The sequence below is a fragment of the Colius striatus genome, chromosome 4 (genome assembly GCF_028858725.1).
Source record: "Colius striatus isolate bColStr4 chromosome 4, bColStr4.1.hap1, whole genome shotgun sequence".
Classification (NCBI taxonomy): Eukaryota; Metazoa; Chordata; class Aves; order Coliiformes; family Coliidae; genus Colius; species Colius striatus.
In genome coordinates, this window is record NC_084762.1 from 22,351,086 (window position 1) to 22,363,770 (window position 12,685).

The window sequence follows — 12,685 nt, forward strand, 5'->3', positions numbered from 1 at the left end:
AAAACCTTCTTTGTCTCTCCTTTAAAGTCTAACCTTGTCTTTGGATATTCCAGTTGAGAGAAAGGAGTGTTTTCACCCTTCATTTTTACAGTAAGAGCTACATGCAGCAAAAGCGCAGTTCAACTAGGAAAAAATTCTTTGTCTGCCAAATTCTCCCACGGCATTGACTATATGTGTAAACAACTAAGGCAGACAGCCCATCTTTCCAGAGGATGCTGTTTGGATTTAGAGGCTGAGGAAGGATATTGTTATCAACTGTTACTGAGTTCTGCACACAGAGAGAAATCTTCATGATACTTTCAGGGTAAAAGACATCAGACCTGTCAACATTTACATCTTAGTCTTTATTAATACCAGAATTAGTCCCATGAAAATCAATATCCTTTTTGTAATGGAAACCATGACAATCCTAAATATGTACAATTTTCATAGAATCATGGGATTGTTACAGTTGGAAAAGGCCTTTAAGATCATCAGGTCCAGCCACAAACTTCACACAGCCATGTGGATAAAAAGTACAAGTCCTTTTCTTTCTTTCTATAAAAATAAGATTATCTCTTTGTTGTTTCCGGATAGAGCTGTTTTTTTGAAACTTGACTGGGATATAGGAACCAGTTTACATAAAGACCCTGGAGCGTTGTAAACAGTCAGGGAGTTGGAGGAGGCTGAGTTTACAGTACAGATGTTTAATTTTATTCTAGTTTAATTTCTGTCTATTGTTTTCACACATCTATGAATATTTCTGAGATGCTACAAATGAAAAGAAATACAGCCTGTGTTTCTTTAACATGAAATTACCATATTCCTAGGTTTTGGAATACCTGCTACTGTACCATGTGCAAGAAAAACAGTTTTTGAAGGACTGTGATGTAGTATTTGCCCTTCATTTTGCTTCCTAAATAGACCTACGTAATGTGATAGAAGCCTGGATTAGAACTAGCTGTATGACAGTAATGTACTTGTATGATCTGTAAGTTAGTAAAATCCATTAGCTATGATATTGCTCACATAAACTGATTGAATTTGGATAAAAATGATGTATAATGCTCAAAATGTCATCCTTGCAGAAAATGAACTATCAAAACATTGGAACAGATGCTTTATGCCCTCATATATGTGAGTGCACAGAATTACTATGAGTAGATACTGCCTATTGTGAACCACAAGCAATTTGTACAGATAGATTCATACTGGCACATGAGTTCATAACATATACTTCTTAGAAAGATTAATTTAACTGCCTAAATGCTTCCTCTTTTTCTTTTTTTTATGAAACATAAACAAATTTTATCAGAAAAGCTAAAATTGGCTGTGAAATTTATGTACCACTCAAATATATTATGTCTTTGATCTATTTATTTTTGTTTAAATTAATGATGATTACATGTGTCCAGGTCTCAGCTGGAAGGGTTCTAAAGGCAACAAAATTAAGTGGTAAGGGAAGAGCAGTTCATCTTAAGACAGCTGATGCTTCAGTAATGTTAGGGAGGAATGTTCACTACTTATTCTGCTTTCTCAATGTAGCTTTTGAAACACACTGGTCTTACTGTGGAGTGTCTTTTAATTAACAATCCTTTATTTCATGTGTTTAGAATGTGTATTTTATTAAAATAGAAAGTTTCCGCCTTATTAAAAAGCATACTGCAGTTCAGTGAGATCAAATGTATTAGAAATTAATATTGCTGGTTATTCCTTCCTGAATTGCTCCATTAATTAGCAGAATAACATTGATATGATTATGAAGTTGTGTCAAATCTCCAATCTTACCCCTGTGGAAGGCACTGATGTCTTATAACTGTTTGCTATCAGCAAAAAAGCTTGTACACTCAGTAAAGCTGCTAGTGGTGAAAGTTTTTTGGGTCACAGCACTAGGTTGTTACTTCTTGGAATGTTTGTTATGATAAAGCTTAAATAAATTGTGTTGGATCTAAAATGATATTGACATCTTGAATATTCTGTTACTTATAAAATCTCTGGGTATTGGATGTTTCAAAAAATTCAAGGAGTTGAAATGTATACTTTGTCCTGGTACTGAATGGAAACCATTACACCGTTGATTGGTGTCTAGATTTTAGTAGAAAGGAGTCTTGTTCATTAGACTCTGCAATCATGGAATCGTTCTTGTCATCACCTTGGCAAACAGGTAGGAATTAAGCCAGCATCAGAACCAGTGACTCTTTCTTCTGTAAAGCAAAAGTATATTGTCCAAGCATTGAGGTGAACCTTGACCTACCACTTTCTGTGCTATGCTATACATACTCTACGGATAGGCAAAATATATGTGCTGTAGGGCTGTTTTTTCTCAAAACAGCCAGTATTGTGAAGGAGGAAATCCTTTCCTACCTTATAATTGCAAGGAATCAAAGTATTCTTTCCTTTTTGAAGGGAGAGCAAGGGACAGTGTATCCAAGTGAATGTGGAACACAGATATAATTATCTCTCCTGTGTCTAAAAGAAAATAAAAATTGCAGAACATTATTTTCAACACGTTGCACACATATTGCAAAATGAGACTTTGAAATAGAAGCGGGGTTGGGGAGGAAATGAATAGCAGTTTTTGAGTCCTACTGAGTGATAAATCAGTATTCCTAAATTGTGTAACTGTTGATAAGCTTATAAAGAAATTATAGGAGCAACTGAGAACGTACTTTTGAGGAGCCAAATACGACAAAGTGATGTTATTTAGTTTTAAACGTCAAGAAGTGCCTAATTTTTTTCTGTGGTTTTATCTTGTGCTTTGAATTCTCCAGGTGCTTTTCCTACATGGGTACAAGAAGAGTAGCCAGTTAAAAGAAGTGACTGCTGTGGAGGACAGCGTGACCACTATGAAGGGAAGCTGCCTCCTTTCACTGCTTTTGGCAGGACTTGGGATATTAGGAATACTGGAGACAACAACTATAGAGGATACTCACTGCCACAGAGCTGAACACCCAATTATTGCATACCAAGGTAAGGGTAAGAACACAAAAGCTTTTCTGGAAGTAGGCTAAGGATTGTGTGATCTTTTCCTGGAACCCTCTGTTTCTTCTGTATAATGGTATGGAAGAAAAAGTGCATTCTGTGCTGTTTTATAGTAACCCAGACTGTATCCCATGCACACTAAATGCAACTATGCTTGCAAAGTTTGTTCACAATTTGGTCCTGAGTGTGTCATTTAAAGGTACATAACTAATTTTCTGCCATGATTAAAACCAGCCTGTACTGTTGCATGGGGTTTCTGCTTTCCAGGTGCAAGACTTTGCATGTGTACCCTTAATTTTATGCAGTTACTTTTGGCCCATTCTTCCAGCCCATCTAGGTACCTCCGATGACAGCTCTGCCGTCAAGATTACCAATTGTTTCTCTGAATTTGCTGTTATCTGCAAAGTTTATAGACTGGACTCTGTTGCCTCTCCTTGGTTGGTGATTAATTTGTTGATCATTACAGGTCTTAGGATCAACCTTTGCAATATTCCACTTGTTACCGGCCTCATGGTGCAATAAGGTCCATTAAACATTTACTTTCTGGGCTTCATCACTCAACAGTCTTTTTTTCCATCTGAAGAGACACTCTAACACCCTAACTTGAAGTTCAGACTATGTTGAAACTCTTGAGATAAATGACATCCCCTGCTCTTCCCTCATCAGCAAAACTAATTTTATTGGAGAAAGCTATTGAGATGGTCAGTTGTTATTTACCCTTGGCAAATCCATGATGTCTATTCTCAGTCCCTTTCTTCTTTTCCATATGTCCAGAAAAGTGCATTCCAAGAGGACTAACTCCATATCTTTCCAAAGAGCTTAAGTGATTGACTGGTCTGTAGTTCCCATATTAGTTTTACTGTAGTTGCTGAAGACTTTCTTTCATCTCTTATGACTTCTCAGAGATGAAGTGTAGACAATTATTTCAGTGTTCATGGATGCAGCTTGTCTGATCCAATGAATTTATATAGATTGATAACTTGTGAGTCATCCTGACTCAGGCTATATCTACTGGTGGTAGTTCTTGAATTACTTCACTAAAAAACAAATACAGTTGAGACCTTGTTGATGAAGATTGAAACAAAGGAGGTATTGAGTCTAAACCATCATCTTCAGTAAGTCATGGAGAACAGGAGAGGTGCCTGAGGACTGGAGCCTATATCACTGCAGTCTTCAAGGGCAAGAAGGAGGAGCCAATAACTACAGACCAGTCAGCCTCACCTCCATCCCTGGAAAGTTGATGGAATGACCTATCCTGGGCACTGTCTTCAGGCATTTAAAGGACAAGAAGGTCATTAGGAGCAGTCAACATGGCTTTACCAAGGGGAAGTCATGTTTGACCAACCTGATAGCCTTTTATGAAGATGTAAGCAGGTGGATAGATAGTGGTAGTGCAGTGGGTGTGGTTTATCTTGATTTCAGTAAAGCATTTGACACCATCTCTCTCAGCATCCTGGCAGCAAAACTGAGAAAGTGTGGGCTGGATGATCAGGTAGTGAGGTGGACTGTTAACTAGTTGAAGGGAAAAAGGCAGAGAGTTGTGCTCAATGGGGCAGGGTCTAGTTGGAGGCCTGTATCTAGTGGAGTCCCTCAGGGGTTGGTGCTGGGACCAGCACTGTTGAATGTATTCATTAATGACCTTGCTGAGGGAACAGAGGGCACTGTCAGCAAGTTTGCTGATGATACTAAACTGGAGAGAGTGGCTGACACACGAGAAGGCTGTGCTGCCATTCAATAAGATCTGTACAGGCTGGAGAGTTGGGTGGAGAAAAATCTAATGAAATTCAACAAGGGCAAGTGTAGAGTCTTGCATGTGGGAAAGAATAACTTTGTGTACCAGTATAGGTTGGGGAATGAGCTATTAAAGAATAGTACAGAGGAGAGGGACCTGGGGGGTATTGGTGGACAGCAAGATGAGCATGAGCCAGCAATGTGCCCTCATGGTCAAGAAGGCCAATAACATCCTGGGCTGTATTAGAAGGTGTGTAGGCAGTAGGTCGAGAGAGGTTCTCCTCGCTGTCTACTCTGCCCTTGTGAGACCATATCTGGAATACTGTGTCCAGTTCTGGGCCCTTCAGTTCAAGAAGACAAGCAGCTGCTGGAGAGAGTTCAATGCAGGGCCACAAAGATGATTAAGGGAGTGGAGCATCTCCCTTATGATGAAAGGCTGAGGCTCTTTAGCTTGGAGAAGAGGAGACTGAGGGGTGATCTCATTAGTGTTTACAAATATGTTAAGGATGGATGTCAGAAGGATGGAGTCAGGCTGTTCTCAGTGATTGTCCAGTGATAGGTCAAGGGGCAATGGGTAGAAGCTGGAACATAAGAGGTTCCAAAGAAATACAAGGAAGAATTTCTTCACTGTGATAGTGTCAGAGCACAGGAATGAGCTGCTTAGATGGGTTGTTGAGTCTCCTCTGAGGACATTCAAAACCCACCTGGACGAGTTCCTGTGTGACCTACTCTAGGTGGTCCTACTGTGGCAGAGAGGCTGGACTACATGATCTTTCGAGGTCCCTTCCAACCCCTAAGATTCTGTGATTCTGTGAGTTCAATGTCATCTGTATCCAGTGGCAATAAATCACCTGCCCAATTCTGCACAGGCTTACATTTTCCCTGCTTGACCTTTCATTACTGTTACAGCAGTAGAAGCTGTTTTTTTTTTTCCCTTGACATTCCATATAAGTCTTAATTTCTATTGAACTTTGTTTAACCTAATACAGTCCTTACATGCCCATATGGGTTTCTAAAGTCCCCCCTTGGTTGCCTTGTCTGTGCTTACACCTTATACACACAGCCTTTTTGCACTGGAGGTCCACCATGAGATCTTGCTTTGCCAAGCTAGTCTCTTCATACATGTGGTTAATATCTTACATATTGGGATGGATGGCTGAGAAATAGTTGAAACAAAGTGAAGAACACTTGGAGGATGTTGTCTGTAAAAGCCCGAGACATTTAATAACTTATCTGCTTTTTAAAATTTATTTAAATTGAGATTTTTCCATTAATGTCGCAACTTAGAACAAGTTTCAAATAGTTTGTAGTTGTGAGGATGTAGGGATTGAGATGTGATTCATATGACATTTCTTCTGTTCCTCAAAGAAAGTACAATTGAAATTCTTTTTTCAAATGAATTAGGATTTATTGGACTTTTAACTGAAAAAATATTTGTTTTCATTCTTTTTATAAAGTTGGAGAAAATAATGTCTTTTCTGAAGAAAGTACTTTTGTTCTGGCATTTAATGGTTTAATAAGAGGAATGGTGCCAGCTGTCCCTTTCTCCAGTATCTTGGAGAATGAACTAAAGTGGTTAAATTCTGTACATGGAAAGTGCAAAGCGACAGTCAATTGTGAAAGAGGGATCTTTATCTCTCAGATATTATGGACTAAATAGTATGATTTATTCTCAAGAAATATCTTGTTTTCTTAGCATTGATGTTGTGCGTATGATTTTGTTAAAGTGATTTTTATCTTATCACATATAAACAAAGTTGTAAATTAACACTTAATATTCTGTCACTTAACTGCTTAATTGCACAAACTAAGGCATCAATTCATGTACTTATTTTTTGTATATGCAATGATCAAAGCAAATAATTGAGATTCATTACCGGAGCCATGTGCCTAGAACTTAATTAAAAATGTGTTGGTTAATGAATCTGACTCAGCCAATATTTAGGAGAGCGACTTGAATTTATTATGGTCATCCTACCTTTTAGACTGTTATTGTTCTGTGTCTTACCTAATTTCTAGTGATATTCTTCCAGTTCTAAGTTACTGTGCTAACGCTTTTGGGGATAGACAACTCCTCTGTCATCTTATTTCAGTTGCATCTTCTGATGTAGGCAGAGTGTCATAGTTCAAGTTTACTGAGCAAAACTAATTGGTTTTTGCTGCAAACATATATGGGAAATACAGATAAACATGTAGAAGCATTTATTGTCAGATTGTTAATATAAGATTTAATAAGATTTTAAATTATAGACTCCCTCTTGACCTCTGTGATAAAAATATTAATAAATACATATACATGACATACCTTAGCTTTTATGAAGTGTCATATCTTGAAAAAGTTTTTCTTCACTTAAAAATATTCTGACAAGCTGTAGCTTGTAGTCACCACAATAATCTGTTGGGAATCATCAATAAATCTTAGAAAGTACATGTAACATAACTAATGTGGGCACACAGCAGTTGACTGATAGTTGCAGGACTCCTAGTAAATGGAAAACAGAAGATATGAGACCAAAGGAAAAGAGAGTTTTGTCTTTGAACCTATATGTTACGGACCACTTCCAAGTATCAAAGTGTAAAAATAGATGTGTGTGTGAGAAGAGATACTCTGTTGACAGAATAAGCAGCCCTCTTCTCTGGCCTTCCCTGTATTCTTCCTGAGCCATTTACTGTCTTCATGAATGCCTAAAGAAAAATGCCCTCTATCTACTGACATTGCTTGTGCTGTTAGACCAACACACAGTCCTGAAGTCAATTCTTAACAATTAGAAAATCTTTAATTTGAATGCTATGGTAATACTCTATTCTGAAAAGTCACCTTATAATAATATTGGATCCACCAGAGCGAAATGCTGTGTGGAATGCTTAACATCAGCCAAGGCTGAGTGATATTGAGTGGTTGATACTTTTGAAGTTTGTAAACTCAGTACTAACTTTACAGAGAAATGAACTCTTTTGTTTTATTTATAACTGGCTAAAGCCTTTTTTTGTAGTTTCTAGTATGCCAAAATAGCAATATACTTCCTTGACTTGCCTTCCTTCGAGTGACATAGTAGGTGGAATATTAACTATTAAATAAAACCGAGTGAGATTCTAATATAGCATATGAATGAACAGCTGCAAAAAAACCACCAAAAACCTAATAAAAGAAAAACTTGTCCCTAGGAGTTGTCATTGTGAAATATGAAAGGGAATGTATCTCCTGAAAAAGCTTGCTTTCTGCTCATCAAAAAACCTTCTCACTTAGATGATGATTCTGTCAAGCTGCCTTTTGTAGAAAGGCATATAGTGTTTCTATCACTGATTTTCTCAGCTAAAGAGTTTTAACTGAAGACTATGACATGTCTCTTGATGTCAGGCAGCAAGAATTTCACCCACCGTTTTAGAACCTTTACTCGAGTACTTTGCTGATGGAAGACGAAAGAAAAGTTGCAGAAGCACAGGAGATACATGGACTTTCAGAAGATTTTTTATGTGATTTAAAAATCTTGCTCATTTTGTATCTCCTCTACACAGTATTATTTATTCATGTTGTAATTTCTTTATCTGCCTAATTTAAGTTAGGAATGTGTAATGTACCTTTTCTCTCTCCCAGAAACTGGAATAAACAAGAAAGTCTATTGTAGTTCTGAAAATGTTTCAGTTCTAAAAATCTGTTGTCGTAGGTTCTTCCTAGACTAGAATAGGGAACTTTGTGTCTTACTTGGAAGCTGGAAATTTCCTCATATTATATTTCAAGTGGTAGGAACTGTCACAGAGATCGGATATATATAAAAGCAGACCTCTAAGAATGGAATGGTTTGACAGAAGCAGGCAAGTACTGTGCAGTTCAGTGTTTTGTGTGCTGGGACTGTTTTGATGCATAGTACCTCTTTTAAGATCCTTTCTTTCCAAGGAGGAGACTGCCTCTAGATGCGCTAAGGTGTGCTACTCTGTTGAATATCAGACTTTAAAAAACAAAAAAGTTATATCCCCTCCCAAGCTTGTCTGCATGTGATACAGGGGTGTACTCAGGATTCATCATCAATATAGCGTAAATCCAGTAGAGACGTTGGAGTCAAGAGGTTATAAATTGTGTGCAACGTATAGGACTGGAAGCAAGGAAACATGCAGATGACAGAATGGACACACCAGATTAATAGTGTGACATTATTGGTCTTAGCATATATTTCCGTATTAGACAATCACAGAATGGTAGGGGTTAGAATTGACCTTTAGAGATTGTTTAGTCCAACCCACCTGCCAAAGCAGGTTCACCTAGATCAGGTCACACATGAACACATCCAGGCAGGTTTTGAAGACATCCAAAGAAGGAGACTCCACAGTCTCCCTAGGCAGCCTGTGCGAGGACTCCCTCACCCTCATAGTGATACAGTTTTTCCTTAAGTTTAAATGGAACTTTTTGTGTTCTAGCTTCATCCCATTACCCCCTCTCCTTTCACTGGATACAACAGAAAAAAATGATGCCCCAGTGTTGTAGTAGTGCAGGTAATATTCACTTGAAGACGTAGAGAGTCTAAGTAATGCACGTGCAGAGATGTACAGGGGCAACGTAGTACAACCACCAGAGTTGACTCAAAGCCACCCTTCCTTTGCTAGCTACCTCCTTATATGCTGCTTCTGCCCATGAGATCACTCAGGGCCCAATTGATTAACTTGCAGCACCTGTTTCTGGAGTAGCTTGCCAGCTGCATTAACTTATCCTTACCATCTTTATTCAAGCTGGCTGGTCCAAGCTACATCTGTGCCTACACCCCAGCCTCTTGACATCCAACATTTAGATATTTGTAAATATTAATGAGATCCCCTCTGCAGTCTCCTCTTCTGTAGACTAAACAGCCCCAGTTCCCACAGCCTTTCCTCATAAGGAAGATGCTCCTGATCATTTTGGTGGCCCTGCGCAGGACTCTCTCTAAAAGTTCCCTGTCTCTCTTGAGTTGGGGAGCCTAGAATTGGACACAGGACTCCCAATGAGGCCTCACCAGGGCAGAATAGAGGGAGAGCAGAACCTCTGTCAACCTGCTGGCCACACTCTTGATGCATCTCTTCTTGGCCATGAGGGCACATTGGTGGCTCGTGGTTAGTTTATTGTCAACCAGGACTCCCAGGTCTCTCTCTGCAGAGCTGCTCTCCAGCAGGTCAGTCCCCAGCCTGTATTGGTGCATGGGGTTGTTCCTCCCCAGGTGCAGGACTCTGCACTTGTTCTTGTTGAACCTCATGAGGTTTCTCTCTGCCCAACTCTCAATCCAGTCGAGATCCCGCTGAATGGCAGCACAGCCTTCTGGGGAATCAGCCAGTCTTCCCAGTTCGGTGTCATCAACCAACTTGCTGAGGGTACACTCTGTCCCCTCATCCAGGTTGTTGATGAAGATGTTTAACAAGACTGGCACCAGAACCCATCCCTATGGAACTCCACTGGCCACAGGCCTCCAACTCGATTCTGTACTATAGATCACAGCCCTCTAGGCTCTGTCATTCAGCCAGCTCTTGATCCACCTCACTGTCCACTCATCCAAGCCACACTGCCTGAGCTTTCTGATGAGGATGTTAAGGGAGACAGTGTCAAAAGCCTTGCTGAAGTCAAGGTAGGTGACATCCGCTGCTCTCCCCTCATCTAGCCAGTTATGCCCTCATAGAAGACATAACATTATTAACATTTATTAATAACATTGAGGATGAGTTGTTGTATCATCTTTCCAAGAATGGAGGTGAGGCTGATGAGCCTGTAGTTTTCTGGGTCATCCTTCATGCCCTTTTTGAAGATTGACGTGACATTGACCTTTCTCCAGTCCTCAGGCACGTCTCCTGTTTTCCACGACTTACTGAAGATGATGGAAAGTGGTTTAGACAGAAGAAACTGAACAGCTGTCCAGCCTGCCTGGCCTCTCAGAGGACCCTTCTGCTTTGGGACTGCTGAGAGTTGAAGACCAACAAGTGCCAGTCACAACCACAACAGTGCACCAGTGGCAATATTGTATCAACCATGACTCTCTGATTCCAATCTACAAACTGATTCGTCAATTGGAAAGCCAAGGGGTGATCAGCAGGGCTTGATCATCCTTTAACAGCAGGGCTTGATCACCCTTTAACAGCCCCATATGGCCAGTACGAAAGTCTACTGGAGAGTGGAGACTGACAGTAGACTATTGTGGCCTGAATGAAGTCACGCTGCCACTGAGTGCTGCTGTGCCGGACATACTGGAACTGGAGTCCAAGGCAGCCAGATAGTATGCCACCATCGACATTGCTAGTGCATTCTTTTCAATTCCATTGACAGCTGAGTGCAGGCCCCAGTTTGCCTTCACCTGGAAAGGCATTCATTACACATGGAATTGATTGCCCCAGAGGTGGAAGCACAGCCCTACCATTTACCGTGGACTGATCTAGGCTACGCTGGAAAAGGATGAGGCCCCCGAACACCTACAGTATATCGATGACATTATTATGTGGGGCATTCAGCAAAAGACATTTTTGAAAAAGGAAAGAAAACAGTTAAAATCCTCCTGATTGCCGGCTTCGTCATAAGACAAAGCAAAGTCAAAGGGCTTGCACAGGAGACCCAGTTCTTAGGAATAAAATGGCAAGATGGTCATCAGCATATCCCAATGGATATTGCCAACAATGTCTCCACCAACCAGTAAGGAAGAAACCCAGGCTTTCTTAGGCACCGTGGGGTTTCGGAGGATGCATATTCCCAGCTACAGTATGATTGTAATTCCTCTCTATCAAGTCACCCAGAAGAAAAATTACTTTAAACGGGGACCTGAACAACAGCAAGGATTTCAACAGATAAAACAAGAAATTGCTCAGGCAGTAGCCCTTGGGCCAGTTCAGGCAGGACCAGATGTGAAAAATGTGCTTTACACTGCAGCAGGAGAGAATGGCCCTACCTGGAGCCTCTGGCAAAAAGGACCTGGTGAGACTCGAGGCCAATCCCTTGGGTTCTGGAGTCGGGGATACAAAGAACCCGTGGCCTGATACACTCCAACTGAGAAGGAGATATTGGCAGCATATGAAGGAGTTTGAGCTGCCTCAGAAGTGATCACACAACAAGCTCATATAGGAAACCCCAGTCACCCAGGCATCCTGGAAATGATCACCAACTGGCCAGAGGCAAAGACTTTGGAGTGTTGCCTGAAAAGGTGCTGAAGAGGCCCCACCATACAATAAACTGTCAGAAAGTGACAAGCAATATGCTTTGTTCACTGATGGGTCCTGCTGTATTGTGGGAAAACATCAAAAGGTGGAAAGTGACTGTGTGGAGTCCCCTATGACAAGTTGCTGAATCTGCAGAAGGTGAATCAAGTCAGTTTGCAGAGGTGGAAACCATCCAGCTGGCTTTAGATATCGCTGAGTGAGGAAAATTGCCAATACTATTCCTCTATACTGACTCATGGATGGTGACAAATGCTTTGTGGGGATGGCTACAAAGGGACAAACCCATCTGTGGCAAGATGTCGCTGCCCACCTGGAGAAGCTAGTTGTGAAGGTGCAACATGTAGATGCCCACATACCTAAGAACTGGGCCAATGAAGAACATCAGCACAACCAGGAGGTGGACCAAGCTGCCAAAACTGAAGTGGCTGAGGTGGATTTACACTGACAGCATAAAGGTGAATTGTTTGTAGCTCGGTGTGCCCATGATGCCTCAGGACATCAAGGAAGAGATCCCACCTATAGATGGACTCGAGATCAAGGGGTGGACTTGACCTTGGATGCTGTGGCACAGGTCATTCATGAATGTGAGATATGTGCTGCTATCAAACAGGGCAAATGGTTGAAGCCTCTGTTGTATGAAGGACGATGGCTCAAGTATAAATATGGAGAGGTCTGGAAGATTGATTACATTACACTGCCACTGACTCACCAAGGCAAGCGCTACGCCCTCACCATGGGAAAATTGAACAATACAATGAACTATTAAAGACCACATTGAGAGTTATGAGGGGTGGGACCTTCAAACATTGGGACATACATCTAGCGAAGGCCACCT

The 12,685-nt window shown here is 40.7% G+C and overlaps 1 protein-coding gene across 1 annotated transcript in view; it reads left to right on the forward strand.

Annotated features, from left to right (window-relative positions):
• The window catches only part of SEMA5A (semaphorin 5A), a 320,602-nt gene that overhangs the window by 79,683 nt on the left and 228,234 nt on the right, over positions 1 to 12,685 (forward strand). The window contains exon 3 of the mRNA XM_061995060.1: positions 2,751 to 2,949. Within this exon, the coding sequence (XP_061851044.1) occupies positions 2,826 to 2,949 (124 nt within the window). The 5' untranslated portion in view covers positions 2,751 to 2,825. The remainder of the gene's footprint in view (positions 1 to 2,750; positions 2,950 to 12,685) is intronic.